General features: G+C 33.2%; 2 protein-coding genes across 7 annotated transcripts in view; both read right to left on the minus strand.

Moving 5' to 3' along the window:
* The window catches only part of LOC117924520 (putative clathrin assembly protein At5g35200), a 22963-nt gene extending 15520 nt beyond the window's left edge, over positions 1-7443 (minus strand). The window contains exons 1-6 of one of the 4 annotated variants that reach the window (XM_034843153.1): positions 7308-7443; positions 6312-6465; positions 6163-6232; positions 5689-5786; positions 800-941; positions 615-715 (exon numbers count right to left, since the gene is read on the minus strand). In XM_034843153.1, coding sequence (XP_034699044.1) covers positions 615-715; positions 800-941; positions 5689-5786; positions 6163-6232; positions 6312-6413 — 513 coding nt within the window. In that variant the 5' untranslated portion in view covers positions 6414-6465; positions 7308-7443. The remainder of the gene's footprint in view (positions 1-614; positions 716-799; positions 942-5688; positions 5787-6162; positions 6233-6311; positions 6466-7307) is intronic. The other 3 variants (XM_034843152.1, XM_034843151.1, XM_034843150.1) reach the window with 3 other exon arrangements.
* Positions 7444-10141: 2698 nt separating this feature from the next.
* On the minus strand, positions 10142-23339 carry LOC117925195 (AFG1-like ATPase). 3 transcript variants are annotated; one of them, XM_034844123.1, is made up of 15 exons: positions 22956-23334; positions 22145-22411; positions 21730-21815; positions 21082-21182; positions 20776-20898; positions 20496-20565; positions 19786-19872; positions 19607-19672; positions 19385-19477; positions 18861-18917; positions 18608-18736; positions 18438-18528; positions 17814-17902; positions 16187-16380; positions 10142-10639 (listed from the first exon to the last, which is right to left on the minus strand). In XM_034844123.1, the coding sequence occupies exons 2-15, from the start codon at positions 22365-22367 to the stop codon at positions 10534-10536; spliced, it is 1515 nt and encodes a 504-aa protein (XP_034700014.1). In that variant the 5' UTR covers positions 22368-22411; positions 22956-23334; the 3' UTR covers positions 10142-10533. The 3 variants fall into 3 exon arrangements, with proteins under 3 accessions (XP_034700014.1, XP_034700016.1, XP_034700015.1); XM_034844124.1 differs by lacking the exon at positions 10142-10639 and adding an exon at positions 13084-13638 and having other exon boundaries at positions 22956-23339; XM_034844125.1 differs by lacking the exon at positions 21730-21815 and having other exon boundaries at positions 22956-23335.
* Positions 23340-24802: the final 1463 nt, after the last annotated feature.

The raw sequence follows: 24802 nt of genomic DNA on the forward strand, positions 1-24802 counted from the left end.
ACCATGAAAATGTATGAAAATACATTATTTTAGAGTTCAGGCTCATGCGTGTGTGGTCTTTCACTCTCCACTCCTGCTCTCTATATGCTCTTGCAACTAATCCAATAATTACTGCTACCATGATTTTTCTATGCCATTTTTTCAGACATAAAATTAGTTTTTCTTATACTATTACACTTATAAAAATATTTGTTGTTTTAAGATTTAAGTTCTAGCTAAAAATATAAGTTCCTCTTTATTTAAAAAAACTTTACAATAGTTTCAATTACTCACTCTCTTCCTGAGAGCTAAGGTTCCTAGAAACAGATACTAAGTGAAACAGCTGGTTTGTAAGGCCTCATTGAGATATCTTTTTCATTTTTCAATAGATAATGAAGCAAAGAAGCCGTTCAACCTTCTACTCTGGAGATTACCATTTCAAGAAGTTAAGTCATGCAAAGTTTAATAAAGTTCATTAAATAAACAAATAGGCCAAGTTCTACAAGCAGGAAAGTGAATATATTATATATGTGGTATCAGGGAATACGCAGAATTTAGGCTAAGTATCAGTAAAATGACATAAAAGTACAATCAGAATCAATTTGCAGAGCAAAATGTTAGTTCAATTCATATACCGAGTGATATGTCTGAATGTCATATTTCAGCAAACGGAAACATTCCAGATGCTCTTCCAGATATAAAGCATACGTACGAACCCATGCAGAATAATTCCATGCTAGACACCAAGAAACCTCTCCAAGGTTAGTTCCTCATGTGACAAATATTCCATAATAAAATAATCTAAAAGAACAGGGAATACCATTGGGACCCGAATCATCCTTGAAATGAGATAGGTTCAGCATAAGGGCTCTGTTCTGGCTATAATTAATAAACTCTTCACGAAACGTAGAATCAATCTCCCTCATTGCCCGATGCATAACAATTAAAGTTTTCAATGCAACCTGATTAAAATATCAGAATCAAGACTTTTGACCACAAATTACACATTGAACATACACTTTGTTTTATGCGTCTAGCTCTCATGCCTCCTTGTGTGGTAAAAAGTCTTCCAACTGTTTCTACTGTTGGCCTAGTAGACCTTATCCCCAAACAAAATTTTAACCATCTAAACGCATATGCATCAAATGCTTCACAGGGCCCACAAAAATTATACCAAGATTTACAGTTCATTGGAATAAATGTTTGTATAAGCAATGCCAATGGGATGCTGACACATAATTAAAGGTACCACTGGTAACCATATGCTGAGTTTAGCGTATAGTTATATGCATTTCCTTAAATATCCCTCTATTTTTTTTATCCAAATGAAATTATCAAAGAAGGAAAAAGATAAGAAGAAAATATTACCAACATAGGTAACTAAATTATTCATCTTATGAAATACATAACTATGAAAATCTAAGAATGGATTCTAAATTCACGAAAATAATAATTCTAAGAAAGACCACAAGCAAATTACCACAACAGAAGCATTCTATATTTTCCTTATCTTCCAGTATGGATGGGTCACTCGATTCAAGTTAAAAGGTGCTATATGGAAAATTGGAATAACAAAGAAATGTGGACCAAAGCACTGATAGAAGACTTGCTGTGCAGGGAACAAGGCAAGGATGGTGAAAGACAGATACAGGAGGCAACCTAAAGCAAACATTTTCATGTTTCTAATACAGTTAAAAGAAATGATTTATTGAAAGAAAGGTGAGGGTGTGGAGATATCCCCATAATTTTCTTAGGCCCATCTTTGCAATTGGAGAGGGATAGTTTGTCAGTCATCAAGATTGAGTAAATTTTGCTTCCCTATTTTGAAGTGGAAAGGGACTAAGTTGTAAAACCATGGAGATTAGGTAAAGGAGAAGCATCAGGAGGCCCTGATGGTGAGGCTTGTTTTGAAAGGAAAGGTTGAGTTGGGTTGAAGGGGTTCGGGCTATGCCTCCCATTGAATCTCCTTGTGAAGTGGATCAAGTTTCGGTGGCGCAGCCCCATGATCAGCAGATTAGGTCTGTGAATAGCAGAATCAGCATTTGCTTGAGGATGGGACGTAGGGCTAGGTTCTTAAATAAGAACAAGTTTGGCTGTTCTTCGGGTCTCATTCTAAAGGTGTTGAAGAGGAGGCTATGATCCTTTTCAAAGCTATTGAGAAGAGATGAGGCAACATTGCTCCAATGACCTTAACAAAGGCATTTGGTGTCAAGTTTGATAAAGAGAGGGAATTTCCCCATCTGCCCTCATTGGTGGCTATGATAATAAAGGGGATTGAGGAATTCTAAGTAGAAGGAGATGAAGGAGAGGTTTGACCTATTTATGCTAGTCTCTCCCATCGTGGAACTCAGTGTTATATCTTTGAATGTGAGCTGTCTTAGCAATGAGAACAAAAGAAGAGTGGTGGAATACTTATAGTAAGTCCAGAAAGTAGAGTTGGTTTGTTTGCAAAGGACTAAGATGGACTATATTTCCAAGAAAGTGATAGAAGCATTGGAGAGGGCCAGTTTTTGGCATAGGGCTTTCTTAATTCCAGAGGTTGGGGAGTTAAGAAGGTTGTAGACAATGGAGATTGAAGCTTTTTTTTTCCTTCTATCACTTTAGCAATTGTGAGGATGGCTTCATTTGGATTTCTACAGGGGTTTATGGTCCCAGAGGTTTTTCCAGATTTCCAGGGTTGCAAGGGGATCTGCTTTCCCCAATCTCTCTGTGATTTATTTCTACAGTGACAGAGGGCGACTTTATTCATGACTTTAAGGTGGGGACAGAACCAAGGGTTTGAAATTTCTTGCTTCTTATTTGGTAATGATACCTTTTTATTTTATGAGGCAAAAGAGGAGCATTTGTTGTTTCCTTAGGTGTGTCCTGTTCTTTGAAGTTATTCTTTAGTTGAAAGTTAAACCTGAGAAGAGAGAGCTCATATTGGTTACAGTTGTGGATAATCTGGACATTTTGGCTTCAATTCCAGGTTGAAAGGCGGGCCTACTATCTGGGCATGTCACTGGGATCTTGAGCTAATGCTATGTCAGTTTTGAAGTCGGTCAACAAGAAAATTGGCAGAAGGTTAGCATCTTGGGAGAGACAGTATCTAAGGGAGGGAAGTTTTATGCTAGCTAAGAGTACCTTTTGGGTTCAACTCTCTCCCCATGTATTGCCAATTCCAACATTGAATAGTTTAGAGAAGCTTCATAGAGATTTTTATGGATAGGATGAAATCAAGTAAAGCTCAATTAGTCAAATAGTTGACTGTTTTCTCTCCAAAGGAAATGGAGCGCCTAGAAATCTGAAGCCTACTTGCTACCATTAAGGCTTTGCTATGGGAGTGGCTTTAGATGTTGGCATCTAATAGATATAGTTTGCAAAGGATGGTGGTGGTGTGCAAGTTAGTCAAGACAGGGTAGCTAGTGCTCTAGGATCAGTAAGGAGCAAGAGAAGAAGAATTACAATACCCTCAATAGTAATCTTTAATAATTTGTTTTTGTTATGTTTGCATCACATTAGGAATGAATATAGAATGAAGTTATTGTATGACCTGTGGTCTGTTGAGAGTCTTAAAAAGGATTGTTTGTGGCAGTAGATAACTTCATGTAGATGGAGGAATAGGTCATTGGATCCCAAGGTTTCTAAGAATGCTCCACAACTAGGAGCTTGAGCTGGTAGTAGCTGTCATGTCAAGCATTTCAACCATAAATGTTAGAGAGAATAAGGAGGACAAGGTGATTTCAGAGCTTCCATTTTTAGTCTTATGTATAAAGTTTTTTAAGGAGCTCTCTAGAGGATTCCCTTTCCTGTCAACTGGGATGTGGAGTTCCCATGCCACTTCAAAGCTTGGTGTTTTTTTTTTTTTGGTCCTGTGTGGGGAGTTGTATGGGAGAAGATCCTTACCATTAGCTGATGGGAATATCCTGGTGAATTAATGCAGCATATGCAATCAGAATGAGGAATTGGCAAATCATATTATTCATTGCAAACTGGCTCCTAACCTGTGGGCTGTTCTTTTCTCTATCTTCCATGTTTTCCAGGTTTTTTCTTAGTCAAAGAAGGCATCAGGCAAATAACTATCCTTGGTAAGAGGCAGAAAAAGGTATAAAGAATGGCCCCTTTTGGTTTAGTTTGTAGAAGGAGCAGAACAGAAGAATTCCTGAAGGCCTAAAACTTTCTGGTCTCAATATTAAAAACCTATTTCTCAAATTCCAGTTGTTTGGCCTAAGAAGTTGTCAGTGGAAGGAGCTTGCCCTTGTTGGACTCTATTTTTAGGTTAAGGATAGCAACAGCCTAAGATCTCTCTTTGTTTGGTCTCGTGACATTCTACTTCCAGAGTACTTCTGTTACACCCTCCTTGCAGCATTTCGTAATAATTTTCCTTTTATCTATCAATCTGTCACACAAAATTACAAAGCAAGAAGAGATAGCTAGAAAAGAAGGAAACTAAAATCTACAATACTTTCCCTTTTTCAAATGATTAATATCTACATAAGCAAATGGAAAAGTCATAACTGACACAAAGAATTGTGATCACAAGAATGATGGTCCCTGCTCCTCACATGCAGACACATGACTCTCGTCGTAGAAGGTCCAGATGGATTGTAGATAATTGGAAAAATAAGTAGATGGAGGAAGGACTTGAAACTGAGACCCCCAGTTAATGGAGCCCTAATACTATGTTGAGTTACCAATTTTCCCAAAAGTTTAAGTTGTTAGAATTTGGACCCACAATAAATAATATGCTCTAATAATCCCAAAATAGAGCCAGGTGTAGGTGGAATTCCTTTAGCCGATTGGTCTGATTAGTTATAGGTCAACGTCCTTACTAGATGAGCAATTTATGTCTTTGGGGCTTGACTGCAAGTGGGCATTGCTTTGGACTATTCATATTTATGGTTCCTCAAAGAGCTCAAAATGATAGGATTTTAGTATAGATTTATTATTCACACAAGGCCTTCCCTGCTGTTTGAGTGAAGGAGAATCAACTATTGCTCTTATAAAAATCTACCATCAATGGAATCTCTTCCAATGTCTAGGAAACAAAAAAAAAAATCTTCATTGGTTGTTCATTTGTGTGATGGAAGTATACAGCATGTATCAACATCTAATTGAAAGAGATTCTTTACTTTGAGATCATTTCTCAATTTGTAATTAGTACCCTTAAAAGGGCTAATTAATGGTCTTTTTTTTTAATAGTCACTCCTGCTAACACGTGGTGTGCTTGAGGGAGAAGTTGTGCACCCATAGTTTTCCCCAACTGTATGAGGTGGGACTAGTAGGTTTCCACATTACAAATTTTTTTTTTTCTCTAGTGGAGCAGATTCAGTACTTCATTGATTTACCATAATTAAGTCTCACCACTTTGAGAAAAAAAAACAAAATTTATGCTAAATATAATTACATGGAATTGAAGGAGAATACCAATTCACTTTATCAATTTATTTCCAATTAATTTCAATAAAAAATTGATAAGACAAGCATGTCAAAGTAGATATATCTAGGTGTTTATGCATTTGCGAGCAAGCATGAGTTTATCAATCTACCAACTTAAGCTTCATTTGGAAATGGCATTTGTCATGCTGGATTCTGATATTTCTTAAGTTCCCATGACACTCAAATAACACTTCTTTAATAGAAATGTCTCAAAAAAATTAAAAAATAAAGTCAAACAATAAAAAAATCAGAAAGTAGTACTTCAAAGTCGCAATGTCTTCAGAAGCTTACAGCCCAATTTTGTGTTTTGGCAAGACGCTTAGCAAGAGCTTGTATGCAATAAGCAACATCAGCCCTAGGTGTTGAGGATGAAAGTGCACTGAAGATAGCTGAAAAAACAAGAACAATGTTTTAGAACTTAAAAGAGTTTACTTGAAACTCAACCAGAGAAAATTGACACACTAGAGGCAACATTTGAGACAAATTATGTAAGAGATTATCAAAAAAGTTCCAAATCAAAAAGATTAGAATTTTGAGTACCCCATCTCTGTCAATTTCACCATAAATTCAACTTTTGTTTTTTAGGTTCTATAATTATTCATTGAGTCAAAGACCTTTCAAACTAAGCAAACAAAATACAGACTTTCCCCAAATTAGAGGCTAACTTGAATTCTCAGACTTGGGGATACAGTCCAAAAAAACATCTATGCTAAAAACACAAAGAGAAAGATGTCTCCAAATTGCATATTGAAAAGAAATCCTTACTTCTTATATGCTTCTCCTTTGCCAAAACTTCATCATGGTTTGTGGCCTTAACAATAGCAATATCCAGCGCCTGGAATATACAAGTGTCACTTTATAGTACTGTCGAAAGCTAAGAGTATGATGAATTAAGTTTTCAGCTGTAAAATCACCTTGTAGCCACTATTAACTTTTGCTAGTCCAACTTTTGTGGAGTCCTTCAAAGCTCCAATAGCTCTTCTTAAGCTTTGCTGTGTGCTACCACCTGCTGCCATTCTGTTTCAAGAACATATTCATCTAAACCCCAATGAAGTTATTCCAAACGACCTGAAAGTTGGGAAAGTAATATACATTGTGAATCAATGTCATCCTTACTATTCACTGTGTTATATATTCTTTTGACTACCACATGATCTTAAACATTTGTCGATAAGTTAACACCAATATCTGATGGTTCCAAATTATACTTTCCATGGAATGTATAAAGGTACATTCTATGTGAGGACTCTGACAAGATTCATGCATAAACACCCCTCGTATTTCCAAAAAAATTACAGTTTCCGCTATTCTGTTATTTTGAGAGCTCATTAGCCAAATTTTACCATTTCCCTCCAATTTGGTATTTTCCAATTAAGCTCTTCTCTCAAATTTATGCTTAACTGTCACAATTCTCACATTTTTAAGAGGCTATATCAGAAAATCTCTCTCTCTCTCTCTCTCAATGACAGTTCCAAATCACTTACAATACATGAATGCCCCTGATATTTCTGAAAAAATTACAAGGCACACCATTTTTTTCCTTTGGAGAACTTATTCACTATGAAAAAATAAAATAAAATAATATAAAATAAAAAGAAAAAAGAGATAGAATGAGGGGAAAAAAAAAACCATTTTCATTTATTTTGGGATTTTCCATCGCCGTCCTTCTTAGATTAGCCCTCGCATTCAAATTCACAATTCTCACATCCTTTCAATTCCCGCATTCATTCAAATACACACACACATAAAAATGCTGACTCAAAACTATATTCACAATCATCGCATTACTGTGATCGAGTAACAATTCCAAACCACTCACATTCATACACAAAATTAACGTAATAACAAAAACAAATGCAGGAATCATCTCCGAAAGAAATGAGAGAAAAGAAACTAGCAAATGGCTGTACCAGAGAGGTTGATGGCCGGCCGGATTATGCCGAAAAGGGAAAATGGCCGGAGAAGTCGCCGGTAAATGTACGGAAACGACTTCCGAGAAAAACGTATTGAGGGAAAGCAGTGGTGTCACCGTTTATACCGGGCCAATGGCATTGTATAGGACCACCACCTGTTTGTGCTCTCTCTTTCTTTAGTTTCTATGTTTTTCAAATTTTAATTTCCATTTAATTTAATGCAACCACGTCATTATAAATTGGATAATGAATTATTATGAACATTTAATGGAGATTTTATCAAAATAAATGAACTATAATGTTTTTTTTTCCAACTGTTCTTTACGTATACTTAAATGAGATTTTTCACTTAAAGACAATTTTATATAATTTACATATTAGCTAAAATAAAAAATTTAATGTGGATTTAATACATTTCTTATTTTTTTATTTTTAAAATTAGAAAATAATAACAATTTTTATATAAAATATAAGAATTTTAAGAAACTTAGGCAGTTTGATCATGTTTTTTGAAACTTATTGTTTAAAAATTGGTTTCATTCTTTAATATCAAAACAATTTTTAAAAACAAGTTTAAGCAAATATGGCTAAATAAACATATGTTTTACTTTTATTTTCAAAATTTGGTAAAAACAACTCTTACTTATTCTTTAAAAACGGTTGTTTATTCAACTTTATTTAAAAAAAAAAAATTGTTTCAGAGCACAATAGTTAAAGGGTATTAAGAATTAAAAAAAAAAAATTAAAAACAAAAAACTGTTTTTAAATCACATGATAAACACATACTCTTAATGATTTTATTTTTTAAATTAAGGTATCAAAAGTAAATTTTACACAATTATTAAAAGCTAAAATGATAGCTTTTTTTTTTTTTTTTTTTTGATGTCTCAAAATTTAATTATTTTTAAAAAACTATTACATTTTTAAACCTCTAAAAATTCTTATATTTTATATAAAAGTTAAAAAACAGAAGTAGCAATTGTCTTCAAACAAATGTTTGATGCTTGTTGAATGAGATTCCTATTTTTTGTTTTTAAAATTAGAAAATATATAATAACTTGTATATAAAAAGTATGTACTTAAATTATATCTTAGAAAATTAATTCTAAAAATTTAAAAATTTGAATTAGTAAAATAGTTTTTAATATCTCAATTTTTTATTTTTTTTTAAAAAATAGCTTCTAAAAGTCATTATCTTATTAGGTAACTCTGTAAAAGTTTGAGTTACTTTTTATTTTATTTTGAAAACAAAAAATTAATTTAACCAACACCTTAAAAAATGATTGTATTATAAATTTCGTTTTTTGTGAACATATTAGAGTTTTTATATATACATATATATATTTTTTAATGATTCCCAAAAAAATTTCAAATTTACTATTTAAGTTTAATTTTTTAAGATCCATATAATTTTATTTAACTTTTGTCCATTTTCAACTTTTTATTTTTTAGGGAGAGTTATGTTTTCAGGCTCAAACTAGGTTTTATTTAAAATTGGTGGTCCATCTTATGGGCATTGCAACCTAAGAGATGAATTATTAATACACAGCCCCACAAAAACCCCGACATGGTAAACACCCGTAACTTCCCATTTTGCCCTCAATAAGGATGATATAGGACAATCAAATCAACAAGAGAATGCTAAGCAAGAGCCAGGTAAAAACCCCTTCGTCCTCAACTACTCTTCTTCGTCCCGTACAACTAAGAACCCCCTTCGTGCCGAAAACTCTGAAATCTCTTTTTCGTCCTACCCAAGTGGAAACCTCCTTATCATTGACGAAGTTAGAAATGTAGGGCGGGGGACAAAATTGGAAAAAAAAAATTCGAGAGGGGCAATGTGTCTCCAAGATGCAAAATTAGCTCTATGGTTAAGCCTTTTTGACCTTTAAATTTTTGGCTCGGTGGCTTAATGGATTAGTGGAAATTTGGTTTTTTAAGTGGGCCACTTGCACCACCTGGGCATATGTTGGCTTCGCCAATGCTCCTTATCCTAGCATCACCTCCTTGAAGCCTACTTTTAAAATCATAAAATCTCTTCTTAATCTACCAAGTTGAAAATCCATTCATCTTGTCCAAATGAAAACTCTGAAATCTCCTCTTCCTATCCCCCAAGTAAAAACTTTCTTATCCTATCATCACATCCTCAAATCCCATTTGCAAAACCCTAAAATCCCTCCATTTCTATCAAATCTCCTTTACTCCGTCTTAACAAAAATCCTAAAATTTCTATCATTACCTCGAAACAAATCCGAGAAACAAATCCGAAAAACTCATTTTTGGCTTATAAACTTGAGCGTTAGAGATGATGATTAGAAAAGATAAATGATAAACACTTATTTAAACTATATTATACATTTTATTCCATACTTAATTTGTTAATTTGGATATTTGCATAGTATACACACACCTAATCCAGAAAGACATAATTCTCCCTATTTTTATTGCTCATTTCCTGCTAAAATATTTTTCTTAATAAAATTTCTAATTGTTAATAAAATACAATGAATAAATTACAATTATTTACCAAAATTATATTTTCCAAAAAATTACATGCCCCATGGGAGCCATGAGGGGATTTCTGGTTCTATCTTCAACAGAATGACTCAAACTATTCATTTCATTCAAGTATATCCACCCTGAAATTTTGAAAAGCAAAAAGAAAATAACCATCCCACGACATGGATCATTTCCAGGAACATAATGGCAAAGAAACTAACTATCCCATGCTGCATATAAACCATTTTCCTTTTTGAAAAACAATTTTGCTCATTTCAAACAATCATCTACATAAGATCAACACAACTGTCTCCCGCCGAGTTTTGCCATATTCATCATTTCAATTGAGCAACTGTCAATTTCGATTCCAAGCATCTCTTATTCAGTTTACATATCAAAACTGCTTCAGAAAAAGCAATAACCAGATTCCACAACAGATTCTGCTATGCAATGATCCACCTATATTTAACTTAAGCAGCATTATTCGATGAAGATGAATCAATGTCACTCTACAGACATAAATATATTATTATAATTGCTCAATTAGCATATTACTTTACAATGAGAGGATATAATTTATTCAACTAACAAGTATTGGCTCTAATGTTTATCATCTGTATCTGGTTTGGCGCCAAAATAATTACCAGGTCAGCTGGGTCTCAGAGATGTGGTCATACAACTTAAGGGCAACAAGGCTTAATGAGATGTTGGACCTCTTTTCTGTGTCTCATGCTTGTAAGGCTTTCTCATCTCCATCATCCTGAGAGAGCTGCTTCTCTGCTAACATGGCAGCATGTTGCTCTAAGTACTCTTTGCTATTCATCTCGGTTAATCTGCATCAATTAGTAGCTTCACATTTGTAAGTCACAGTAAGAAAAATTACCACATTCAATTTAAATACTCATACAGAACAGCAGGAATGGAGGTAGGAACTTTTTCCTCAAGAGTGTAATAAGCTCTCAGACTGCAAAATTCTTAGAACTTCAAACCTCATTCAATTTTTAAAATATTCAACAATGCTGATTTTATGATTAGTTTCGGATATCTAATTTAGAAAATGCGCTTTCTTTTTTTCTTTCTTTCTTTCCAATGGCTTGAGATAATTTTATGCTTTTGAATATCAACTTGAGGGACCATGTGGGGTTTTTACTTCAGTCAACATTAGACCCTAAATCCCATGTATCCCCACCACTGGGAACCATAACATGAACAAGCAAGGAGGTAACTGCATAAATTTGTGTCTTCAATATTTTGTGAATAGAAATTGTGACGTAGGGTTGGAAAGCATCAGGGGGTTGGAATGCGACAGAATTTTGAAGTTTCATGATAGGCTATCTGTCAATTTTTGTTTTTGTTTTTTGTTTTAATCCTTTCTCTTAAACCAACTATAAAACACGACTGTGCTAGGAGATAAAAGCTTATAAAATCCAAACCAACAAGAAAAACAAAATTTGTTGAATGTCTGCAATCAACATCATAGAGCCCTTGTATGGAACTGGTAAACTTGTCTTCAATCTTATATTCAAATAGATTTCCAAATTGTGGAATAAAAAAGATTTCATTAGGAGCTAAAAAAATTTCCTAATCCATTCCTTTATTTAATTCAACTCCATTGTAACAATAAAGGTATTTCGATATACAAAAACTGGTAGATGTAGAAGTGAATAAAAAAATTATCAAAATGTCTCCCTTTTTTCTATAATCTTCTTATAGGAATAAATTTTCATGCTTCTCTTCTTTTCTTTCTGTTGTTCTTTAACGCTTTATAGGGATAAATGACACTGCACAAGTGGTTTAGTTAGAATTTGGTCAATTTGAACTTATCTACCTTCTTGATAAACAGACCCATATTTCACATTGCATCTACTAGGGGTGAGTCCTAGTTGGCTACTTCACTACTCCCCTTGAGTCTCGACACTTCACTTGAAAATAGGTGGCAAGGTACTCTTCTTCTAACTGACAATCTTCTCATAGGCTCTTCTTAGTCTTCTTGGAGCTGACAATTGTCTTGGAACCAACAATCTTCTTATGTCTAACAATCTTGCAATATTCTAGGCTCTTACTCTTGGTGCATTTGGGCTTAGCTAAACTCTTGACATTATTATCATATCCTAGCCTTGAATTTCTTTGTTGATTAAGCCTTCTTAAATGCATTTTGTTTTGTTTGTTTTTTGCTTTCTTTTTTGTTGTAGTTATTTTTTATAAAATGTTTTTGGTTTCAGTTTTGTTTTTTGATTTTTTGTGAGGCATCTTTTCTGTTTAAGTTTTGTTGTTATTTTTTTGGGTTTTTAAAAATGTTTTGGTCTTGTTTTGGTTTTTCTATTTTCTATTTTTTTGTGAGGCATCTTTTTTTTATTTTTTATTTTTTTATTTTTTAAGTTATCTTTTAGTCAATTTCAATACTGAGCTTTTATTAGCCTATTTTTGGATTAAGCTCTTATTAGAACTTCTATGAATCAATTTTTAGATCGAGCTTTTGTTAGCCAATTTTTAAATCAAGCTTTTATCATAGCTTTTAGTAGCCACATTTTAGACCAAGTGGGCTTTCGGTAAAAATTTAATATTTAATTTTTAATGACTTGAGTTGACTTTAAGTTATATTCATCTAAACTGATTAATTCATTAAATTGATTTACCAAACACCTTTTAAGTTATTTTGCCAAATATACTTGATATACTTAATAAACTAAATTAAAATCATTAAGTCATATTAAGTTGATTTACTAAACACATTTTGAGTTTAATGTATATTCTTTTTTAATGAATAATGGTGCCATTATTATTTTATTTTAGCCCAGAAAAAAAAAAATTAGGCAAAAAATAGAGACCATAAAAGGATATAAATAATGAATCTTAATATTTGAAAGATCTCTAAATAATGAGATAATGAATAAAAGACTTTCAATAGAGTCATGTAAACCCCTATTAATAGATCAAATCCCCTATTAATGAAGAATTATAAATAAAAGTTGGCAAGACAAATGCTTCTGCACCTGTAAAACTCTTGAAGAATAGAGACATGCACTGAGAGTCCTATAACAATAAAATGTTTGGCCAAATAGAAAATGCAAGAAACATTCTCCCATACAACTCTAAAACGATAGAGAGAGGGAATTAACAATAGAGAATACAAAGATATCTTCTAATAGAAACCTTAAGGCTATGTTTGGTTCTAGGAAAGTACTAAGGAATGGAATGGAAAATAAATACTAAAGAAAATGATATTTTCTTGTTTAGTTTACTATAGAAAATATAAAAGAAAATCAAATATATACTTAAAATTAATTAAAAACTTGTGCATCTTCAAACTACTTTGTATACATCCTATATGCTTTGTGGTTGTTTGCCTTTGATAATATTACTTCATGTTTATTTATCAAAAAAAAACTTGTGCATTTTCAAATTATTTAATCTTTATACAAAAGAGGAAAAAATAAATGAAATTAGTTAGAAGAAGCATGTAAAAATAACATACTTTTGTAGAGCATGTTCTTATAATAACGAGGACACTCAATATTAATCTTTGAAATAGATGGATTTGATGTTCCCATTTCAGCAAAGGTTCCTTTCAAGAAAGAGAGCTTAACAAGAAGGAGTCCCTATAAGCAGAGGTTTTGTGTTTATTTAGGAATCAAAATTAATAATATTATAAAGAAATCAAAACTTGAAGATTCGAAGTTAAAGAGGAAAAAGTCTTCCCTGGTTGTGGAATAAATATTATTCCCCAGCACTACATAGTGAGTAGTATAATGAGACTTCTACACAGAGAGAGAGAGAGAGAGAGAGAGAGCTCCAAGTGACATTTCATAAAATGTATGTTACTTTTGTATGTCTGCAAAAGTCAAAGGGCATATACAAGAAGGGTCCCATGTCAGAAAGGTTTTTGCAAGAAAAGCAAAAATTCTCCTAATCCATGAAGAGGTCCTTGAAAGAAAAGAGAAAATTCTCTTAATCCATTTCTTTATCAGATGTAAGTTGTAACAATAAAATAATTACAATACATAAAAACTTGTAGATGTGGATAAAAAAGATGCTAAGATGTCTCCATTTTTTTTCAATATTTTAAAAAGATTATATAGAAAAAGGGAGACATCTTTGAAATATTTTTCTTTTTCCCCTTCTGTAAGTTTTTTTGTATTATAATTCTTTTATTGTTGCATCCAAGAATGAAAATATTGGAAATTCATGAAAAATCGATGGTTGGATTTTAGGGAAACAGAAAATCCAGAAAAAAATTTCTATGAGACAAAGATTAATTAAAACACAGAAATATTAAAAAAAAAACTCAAAGAAATAATAAAACAAACAATAATACACATGTTGAAGGTTTTTTTATTAAAAAAATACATGTATGATAAGACAATAATATGTAATACTTGAAAACACATTCAATACTAAAATAATGATCTATGTAGTTTAAATGTGTTTAATGATATAAAAGAAATAATGATACATGTATAATTATTTTAAAAACAATTGTGGAGGGGCTGAATTTTTTTTTTGATAGGTAAATTTTTTGTCCCCATTGGGACTTGAACCTGGAACCTCCCACGATATTGTGGAGGGGCTGAATATTGGCAATGGTGCGAGAAAATTAGAGATAAATTGCCAAAAAATTGAGAATCAGCAACTTTTTTTTAGTGAAATCCACCAAATGCCTCCCTACCTGGCTTTAACTCCTGATTTTCATTTCGGACCTCACCAATTTCAGCTTCTATAGTTTGGTGTTGTTAACGCTATGGGAATCAATGATAAAGACGTCATCTCCCATTGATGCAATCAAGGTGTGCAGTGTAGCAAAAAATTTTGCATCCAAACACATCACCTCTTCAGCTTCGGTTTTTGAGAAGGGTTAACCATGGGGGCTAATGGCAAATGTAGAAGGCACAATACAAATTGAGCCAAGAGTGCACATGAGTCTAAAAACACAAAGTGTAAGAACCGAGAAGATTGCAAGACTGCAGGCCGAGAGTCTAGATGAGTCCAAATGCATAAAGAGAAGATTGTAAGATTGTTAAATGTAAGATTGTTGGATCCAAGAAGATTGCCAGCTTCAAGATGATTGTTAGCTCTAAGAAGATTAAGATGACTCTCTTGCCACTTGTTCTCAAGCCAAAGTGAATATTAAGAAGAGCCCCTTGCCACTTGTCTTCTAGCTAAGGCACCAAGTACTTGAGGAGAGCAGCATAATAACCAACTTGAACTTGCCCTAGTAGATGTAATGTGGAGGTTGGGTTTTTTTTTTTTTAAAAAATTTTGAGTAGATTGATAAACCACTTGTATAGAGTCAGGGGACCTATGAATGATTTATGATAGTGAGTCGTTCTCCTTAAAGAACATATGTGTGGGAATGTCTTCCTACAATAAAATTTAAAATATTATATAGAAAAACAAGAGAACATTTTTTATACATCTCTACAAAGTTTTTTGTATTGTCATTCATTTATTGTTGTGGTTAATAAAAGAATGGATTATGAGTATTTTTTTTTTGGCCCCTATAGCTTCGAGACATCTCTTAAAACTAGAGGGGACTTCACTGAAGTTCAAAAATCTACTACTAACCAGTATGAGTGATTGTAGAAGATAATTGCTTAATGCTCTATCTATTGAACAGTGATAAGTAACAATGTGTTACACGTTAGAAATAGAGTAAGGTGTTCTACTGCAATACACTATAGGTTGATTCATTTATTCTTAAGCCTTGTTTGGAGAACAACTTCAATCCGAAAAGCACTACTTAAAGGTAAACACAACTTTCAAGAATATTAGAATAGAATTCTCAAACATAGGGTCTATACTTCCCAACATGATTTATCTTTGTTTTGGAAAGTACAGAGATCCTTCCTAAAATACGATACAGAAGGAGATTTTTATTTAATAAAATTTTTAAAAATGCTAAAATTATCCTATATTTAATAAAACCGTTTTTAAAATATAGTCCCAAATATAAAATCAATCACACAACAACAATTATTTCTACTAGCACTAAAAAGCTATCCCAAACAATCCTTTGGTGTCAACAATTTTAATAAGATTGGAAGATAATCAGGATGAAAATTTATTTATCAAAAAATTAATAATAATAATAATCAGGATGAAAATTCAGAAGCTCCATTCTGCAGTACCATTACTAAAGAAAACATTGTTCATAAGGGGAAAACCACAGCTAGAAAGTTTGTCGGGTTAGGGGAAAAAGAAACTGCCAGAGGTGAATGCTTTATAAAGCATTGTGTTTGTTGAGAAATTTTCTACCAATTTAAAGATCTGTTGGTTAAAGTGAAAACTAGTATGATTAGGTGAAGGAAAGGAAAGAGATTCCAATTTAGTAAAACAAATTCTTAAGCCATGTTGAAACAAGTTTTTTTGAAAGCATATCATACCTACTAATAGTGCGGTCTTTTGCAAATCCCAGTTCATTGTCCACACAAAGGTCAAAATCATCATTTTTCCTTGATCTTGATGAGGTTCTAGGAGCCATATTTTGGGCATCAGCGATTGTCACAATCCTTTCAAAAAGTTGAAGAGGACTTCCCTCAGCTGTGCATAACAGTCTGGCCCTGTTCTCGTACATCACCTGTAATTGCAATAAGAGAGACACATCAAGTTAAGATTAATTTCTCATGAAAAAACAATTTCCCCATTTGAAAGTCCAGGAAAGTTGTATGAGAGACATGCAAGGTCCAAAATTCATTAAAAAATATTTTCTAATAACCAAGAGGTCATAGTTCAGTAAAAAGGCATTAACAAGCACTAGATCAAAGATTTTGCAGAAGTTCAAACCAAATTCGGCAGAATGCATGGATTGTTAAAGAACAGAATAAACATCATGAGTGATATTTAGAAATATTATCATCTATCATTTCAGGCTATCATATGGTAAAAATATATATATATATATAAAAAAAAAATGCCCACGAAATCCTAAGAATAATTGCTTTCACATGCAAACACAAAACAAAAAATGGCCCATTAAAGGCTCTATGCTGAAAACAAAGTTGTGGTTCAATTTTCATGAGACAACCAAACATGACCTTTCAATAAGAAGGCATCACCTCATTTTCTTGATTTGCTATGCATAGAACACTTGCTCACATATATGACCTGAATTGAACCAACTTTGAGGTCGAACAACTTCTAATGGCTTCCAGAAAGTTTTACTACTTGATAAATTTTAAACATAATTATATATCCAAGCCAGCTTCACAGGAAATTAGTTTTGCAATCACCGAGCAAATTGCATAAGAAGCTGTAGGTTCTCTCCAAACATTTGAGATGACCCTTGGATCACCTAGGAAAGCTAGGGGAGTTGCTTTGAATGCAATTAAAGAGGAGTCCCTAAGTTCCGAAAGTGAAGATGATGAGAAAATGTCAAAGAGAGAATTTACAAGGTTTGTTAGAAAATTTAAGTAGTACATGAAATTCAGAAAATCCAAGAAGAAATCAAATGATGGTAAAAAATGGAGGAACTCAATTGGAAAAGAGAAAAAGGTGTGAAAAAGGAGTTGGAAATTGAATGTTTTAAATGTGAGGGAGAAGGCCACTTTGCATTTGAATGTCCCATAATAAAAAAGAATAAAAAGGTCATGCAAGTCACTTGGTGGTAGCTAAAGCTTGAAGATTCTAGGAAAGTGGTTCGGGAGAGGATGGAAGGCTTGGGTTAGGAAAAACCTTGTATTCAGCTAATTTTTCTTCATAGTGGATTGTGTGATTACTTGAGGCCCATAGTTTTTTATCTTTTTGAAGGTTTTCCACGTTAAAAAAAATTAGTGTCATTGTCTCTCTATTCTATCTTGTCTTTTGACATTAATTTCTCCAAATTTTTCCTCAAATGCCAGACAAAATTGAAAGAGAGAATGAGGGGAGAAGTTGCCATAATATTTTTGTAAGAGTGCAAGGGAAACTGAATGCTCAAGGATGGTTAAGTAAATCAACTTAAAATTTAATAAAGCTGAATTAATATTATAGCATTAGCACTGGTCGAACAAATTGAGAATGAATTGGACATACATCAACTAAAGTGACAAATCGATATGCTGCTGATCTATTGTGGAGCCCAAAAATTGGCACACCTTCCAGTGCTAGGGTATGAAATTTTTCTGCAAAAAGATAAGGATCAAAAGTGTTTAAGAATTCATTCTAAAAAGAAAAGATATTCATAAAAGCATTAAGTTATGCACCAATAATTTTTCAAAAAAGAAAAAAATTCAAATTTTTTTAGACTGCTAGACATTGGGAATGCATGCAGATATTTAGGACCAACCACTTGAGCAGCTTCTACTTAGGAAATGTGCTGTGCCAAGCTGACAATATTGTACAGCCTAACAAACAATGAACCCAAAAAGAACCAAAAAAAAGAAATCTGAACAAGTCAAAGCTTTTTGTATTTGCACAGACAACTGAAGAAAATAGAGTAAAAGTCTGGAAATAGAATTATAATCCAAACAACATCTACAGAAGAGTCCAGTCATATGCAACTTCAAAACTACGGTAAGTTGCAGAGGATTTGGACAGTTAACCATCCATTTCCTGTATATGCAATAATCTATACATCTCAACAAAACTTAACCCAACTATCAGGCATCTGCTATATGAATCCTAATGTGCAATAGAGTTTCACTACAAATGACTTACTGAACAGGCCAAAATAATCTGCAGCTCCAAGGGGTTTGTCGCAGAGATCCTCAAAAGGAAAATATGCACATCCATTAGCACCCAAAGGAACCTGACAAGGAAAAGAAAATTTGACTAAGTAACTACTCTTTATATTCCTCTGCAAAGGAGAAAATTTATTTAGCATATACCTGCAATTTCCGTCCCATGACAACTTCCACCTCTTGTGGGACAGCAGTATGTTCTCCAATCAAATGTTGAAACTTTTTCTTAACAAGGCCTGATGCATCTTTCTCAATGAAGTAGAAACCTTGCTCAGCCTGTAGTTCAAGTGTAATCATGAAAAATTAGAACTGGCAATTTAAAAATGAAAAGGAATTACTAACTAAGAATGAAGAAGTGAACTTCCAAAAAATTTATACTTAAAAGGGTTAGTATTCATACCGAAGTCATTTTCCGATAATCTGTTGACGAACCAATTTCATGAATTATACATCTTTCCTACATAAAAAGAATAAGCAACCACTTATTGACTGAATGTGAAATTATGGTCCATGGAGGATGAAAAGTATGAGTATATGGTTATTGAACACTTTAACTTCACATATAACACAACATGCATGCAGACCCAGACCAAGGATTCCTCACAGTTTCAGGCATTACTGAAAGCGACAAATAGACTGATTCAAACCAAATAAGCTTGAAAGTAAATCAGAAGAGGCTTAGTATGGATTCAATATATAAGTGTGTGTGTGTGTGTGTGAGAGAGAGAGAGAGAGAGAATATATATATATATATTTCTCCTGTCATTGACTTCTCATATTTTGGGCCAATGCAACTAAAGCTCACAAGCTGAGCCTGTCAAACTATCACAAAATGTGAAATGACATCCACTTTTGACACAACCGAAGCTTACTGGTCTTGTGACTGTCTAATCACCATATTAAGTAAGGAAACATTATACATACCTTTAAAGTGGAAATGAAGGGGAGAAAAAGATCCCTCTGCAATCCACCTTCATACAGTTTATCTGGGGCTCGATTTGATGTTGAAACAAGAATCTATAATTGCCTCCAATCAATAGTATAAGCCAAAAATAGAAATTAATTTTATTTCCAGTAGAAAATTCATAGATTTATATTATATAGAAGGTCATATAACTGAAAATATTAAAACTTAAAACTACTCACCGAGCCATTGCTGAATAGATGTCTGAAAAGACGGTTCAGTATCAATGCATCAGCAACATCAGTTACCTATGAAAACCACTCAAAAAAGGGAAATTCAACAAATGACCCCAAAAATATAAGACTATCAAATATGATTGACAACCTGAAGCACCAAACATGCATATCTATTTCTAGTATACCATGAATTCATCAAGACATAACAAAATTGCTTCATCGGATATCTCTCCTGCAACAACTTCAAGTGGATCTGCTACACCCTTGTGCCTCTGCAATTACAAAAACTACGAGTTAAATTTAATTCAAAGTCTGCATTTCATTCCCATGTAAGTTCAGAAAAAGCATGTTCAAAGTTGGTTCTAAGTGATAATAAAGTTTGTGTTATGATCATAATAGAAAATTTTGTGTCCCAATTCTAAGATCTAGCTGTCTTTCATTAAATGTTAATGAAAAAAATGAGAGAGAATAGTGAATGACTAAAAGAAAAGCTAGATCCTTAGACAAAATTAAGCAAAATCAATACCAGTCAGTGATATAAGGTAAATGTAGCCTATAAGTCCATAAATATCACATATCCAGGATATTGCCCACTGACCAAAGGAATATTCTGGTCTGGCTGATAATATACTGCAAATTTTTTATGAAGTACAAGAATGAAAATCACTAATTATGTACAATACTACTTCAATTTTAATATCTTAATCACAATAATCATTTGTGTCAAAACAATTTTTCCATTTACATTGAACTCTTCCTTCATGTTGGAAAAACAGCACACATTATGGATAATAACTAATCAAAACAATCATTTTTTGTCTAATATACTTTCCTTTTAAATCAGAATTTTCCATTGCTCTGGACTGAAGTATACATCATAGATCTGTATTCTTACTTGCAAGCGGCTATGAACATCCAGCATGAAGTCATGAAAATGAATCCTTCTTTTCCTCCAGCTGTCTGGCCTGAGAAAGTGGAAACAAGTATTAGATAATGAAAAGACTACGAATGGTGATGAAGCAAAGTTGATGATGAAGCTAACAAATAGAAATCTTAAAAACCATTCTTAGATATAGTTCACATTTACTAGGATTGGTTCTCAATTCTAGTCAATACTTAAATTAGTTTCTTAGAGAAAAATGCTATAGCTAATAAAATCACCATGGTACACTTACAGTTGGTTGAAGAACAAGTCCATCAACATAGTTTTCCCTGTGCCAACTCCTCCATAAAGATAGAGTCCTTTCACAGGTGAATATGAAGATTGTGGTATGAAGCGGGACCACAACCACCGACTCCTGAAGACAAACAAAACGATAACTAAATGGAAAAATGATATAGGAAACAAGCTATAAGAAAATTTTAAAACTCTGATGCAAAATGGAACATCAAGAAGCCTGTACAAAGAACATAAACATGATTTTCGATATAGATATGTGCTTCAGGATAGCATAGATATAAGGAGCCAGAGGAGTATTTACCTCCCAGCTTTCTCAGAAGCTTCATAGCGATCCAAACTGCAGGCATCGGCTGACATTACAAGGTCATCATAGAGTCTCTGAAGTTCTCTTAAGGTGCCTACCTGCAAATATCAGTCAGAATATTCTTCTATTAAAAAATTGGATGAGAGACAAATCCAAATAATTGTCTGGACCAATTTAGTAAATAACACACTCGTCTCTCAGCCGTAAATTTAGAAATAAGTACACATACCTTCTGCAGAAGACATAAAGTGGGCAAGAAAGGAGAAAAAAAAGGTCAATTCAGCTAAGTATTGTAGAATAAGTTGGCTGAGTTAAGGTGATCTTTTCCCAAGAAGGGAAAAAAGTCATGTTTTATTTCTTTTCTTTTCCTGAACTGTAAACAGCAGAGAAAACGAGACTTCATATTTCTTTTGTTCAGTTTTCTTGGTGAAACAGGGTCGGTCCTGAATCTAATTTCATTGTACGTTATTAAACAGCATCAGAGACCAATCCTGAGTCTAACCATATGGTGGTGCAACTCACAAGTTATACTCAAAAGGTGCTCATTACAAAAACCATCCAGGTTGAGGGCATCAAAACGATTCAATTCACTGCTGTGGATTTGTACACAGGTATGCAAAGAAGAATCAAACTTGTTTGTCATACCTGACAGTTATCACCATCCACAAGTTCACCCTCAGCAATTCTTCGGTCATACTCCACAAGTGGCCCTGCTCTGCTTACCTCTTTTACTGAACCAATGACAATCACAACCAACAAAGATGAGAAAATCAATTTCTCTGAAATCAGCTCATATGTCCTTTGGTTGCACTAGATTAGGACCTTTGGAATGGAACTTAGGGGCTCCAATTCCACAGTTTGTCTGCTTAACATACCAAGGCATTGAATATTGATTTTCAGTTCTATATTTGATTCTATGCCCCAAATGCAGAAAAACAATTCCACAGTAAAATCTAGATTTTCAAATTCCAGAGATCATATTCCAAAGCATATCCAATTCTGTGTAACCAAATACAAACAAAAACTGAAAAAGACTAGAAGATGATTATCAGAAGACAACCTTCATTAGCAACTTTTGCAGAATCAGTGACCAGATTTCTTGTAACCATAGACACGGGGAGTAAATATCTAGCAATTCCAGCATTGTGAAGGGGCTTGGAAGCACCACTCGTCTGCCAATTTTCGGAAACCTTTTGCCTCCTTGACAAGTCACTCGGGAAGCTGTATCGTCGATGTTGAAAAGCTGATCTAAATTGACGGACATACAGAACAAATGTTCTCATCTTTAATCATAGACCAACCAGATGAGAATTTGCAGAAAACCACCCTGATAAATAAGAGAGATTCAGGAGTGGTCCAAATTCTCACAAAGATCAAATGCACTGAAATTAAAAGTTCAAAGTAGAACATTTCTCAATTCTACAACAGAAATTTCGCAACAGTAAATAATAATAATAAGAAATTTTCAATATATAATTAACTCTCAAATATCCAAAATCACATAAAATTTTCAAAGATACTTGTGGCAAAGTAAGATGAAGATTCAATCGATAATGGCATAAAAAACCAAAATTCAAACCCTATATTAGAAAAAAAAAAAAGTCCTTAATATGCATCAAACGAAACAATAGATTATCAAACCAAAATCACCAAAAAAAGAAAAAAAAAAGAGAGAGAGAGAAATAGAATCAGAATCTACCAGAAAGTCAAACAACAAATAAAAAACAGAGTACTATCACATCATTTTCTTGCAACACCAATCCGGTTGAACTCAAGCCGAAAATCAAAAAGTAAAACTAAAAATTAAAAATTGAAAAACAAAAGTAACAGCAATGCATGAACAGATGAACGGAAAGGAATCAAACACGCACCTGCTTCACCGGATTGATTCCCAAAGAAAATCTGATGTTTGATCAATGAGTAATCGTCAGCTTCGAACGAAATTCACTATAAAACTTTTTTCCAAAAATGGAAAAAAGAAAAAGGAGTTTCTGTTGTATCTGCCGATAGTACGGAACCCTAAGTTTCAGGAGGAGTCGCCGGAAGAGAAAAGGCGAGGCGTCTCATACGAGCCTCTGCCTTTTACACGTTTTTCTGCGCTGTTTTGGACTTACAACTCTGAGCTGCCTATGTTATTATTATTACTATATTTTATCTAAGGCTCCAGATTTAGGCTATTCCCAAGGTTTGTTTCTGTTAGTTTCACGAGTTCTGTATTTGCCTTGGAAGCAACCAAGCATGGCCTTGGAAAACATGAAAATTAAGGAAAAGGAAATTGAAAATGAGGGCGCAAAACGCGAGCACTCCAATTTTTGTTGGAATGGAGAAATTATGGGATGTGGGCCCACGTTTATCAGAACCCATCGCCACGGCATCATAATCCTTTTCTGTGGACCCACTACACGTTACCCTCTGGGTTTTGTTCCGGTGCAGCTGCGGTCGGTTACATCATTTACGTCGACGGTTCGGAAAGGGCCTGTGACTGTTTTGCGTTACCGACTGTGTTTGAGGGGTTGACTGAATAGTGATTGGTTGCTGTTTTAAATGATGTGCAAATGCCGTGCTGCCCACGCGCCTGCCGTATAATGAATTTGTTGAGAATGGGGATTTGGCTTCTTCCCTGGTCACTGGGTGTGTTTGGTTACTGGGATTATTTATGTCTTGTTTAATAACCGTTTTTAAAAAATAACTCCTATAATTATACATTGCTGTATATATCTATAATTATATATATATATAAATTTATTTTAATTTTAAAAATAGTAAAAATTCTTGTATTTTTGCAAATAATTTTAAATTTTTTAAAGATCAATCTCTATTATTTATATAAAAAAAAACTATTATTATTATTTTTAAAAATAAAAAAAAGTATTAAAATATCATCTAAAGAAGTTGAATTTTATGACTATATTTGTCTCTCAAAAAAAATTGAAGGAAAATGGGAGAAAAGGAAAACAAAAAAAAAAACTAGAAGAAAAAAATATATATTCAAAGTTAATAAAAAAAATTTATATACTTTTTCAAATTTATTTTATTTATTTTCTTGGATTATATAAAAATTAAATAATTTTAAAATCCATACATTTTTAAATAATCTTAATTATATTTAATTTTTTTTTATCTTTTTCATAATAAAATCACGAGAAAATCATTTTTTTTTTTTAAATTATAATATTTTTCAAAACCAAACATAATCTAAAATATGCTTTTTATGGGAAGAAAGGAAGGATGGAACTTAAACGGGGAGGATATACCTTCGCCCCAAACACAAAGACATACGAACGGTGATTATAACAAGTTGAGAAAGATGTGTTTCAAAATATTCCTCTCAAAAAAGTCACTTGTCAAGTTAAATGTAACAAGTCCAGATAGATGGGCTTTAAAAAATATTCCCCTCAAAAAAGTCACGTGTCATGTTAAATGTAACAAGTCCAAAAAGACGTGTTTCAAAAATATTCCTCTCAAAAAAAGTCACATGTCATGTTAATGTAGTAAGCCTCGTCATTTAAAATGACTAATCATTTAGAAATTAGAACTAACCCTCACTTCCAAGATTCCCAGTTACTCGGACCCATATTTGAGAAGATTTTTTTTTTTTTTGGTTCAAGAAACGAGATGATTAAGCATGCATTATGATGGCCATTTTTCTTTATTGCCCACTAGTGGTCCATCTGCAATTGCACCAAGCCTTTACACGTTGGACATGTTTGTTTTTACA

The sequence above is a fragment of the Vitis riparia genome, chromosome 11 (genome assembly GCF_004353265.1).
Source record: "Vitis riparia cultivar Riparia Gloire de Montpellier isolate 1030 chromosome 11, EGFV_Vit.rip_1.0, whole genome shotgun sequence".
NCBI classification, from domain to species: domain Eukaryota; kingdom Viridiplantae; phylum Streptophyta; class Magnoliopsida; order Vitales; family Vitaceae; genus Vitis; species Vitis riparia.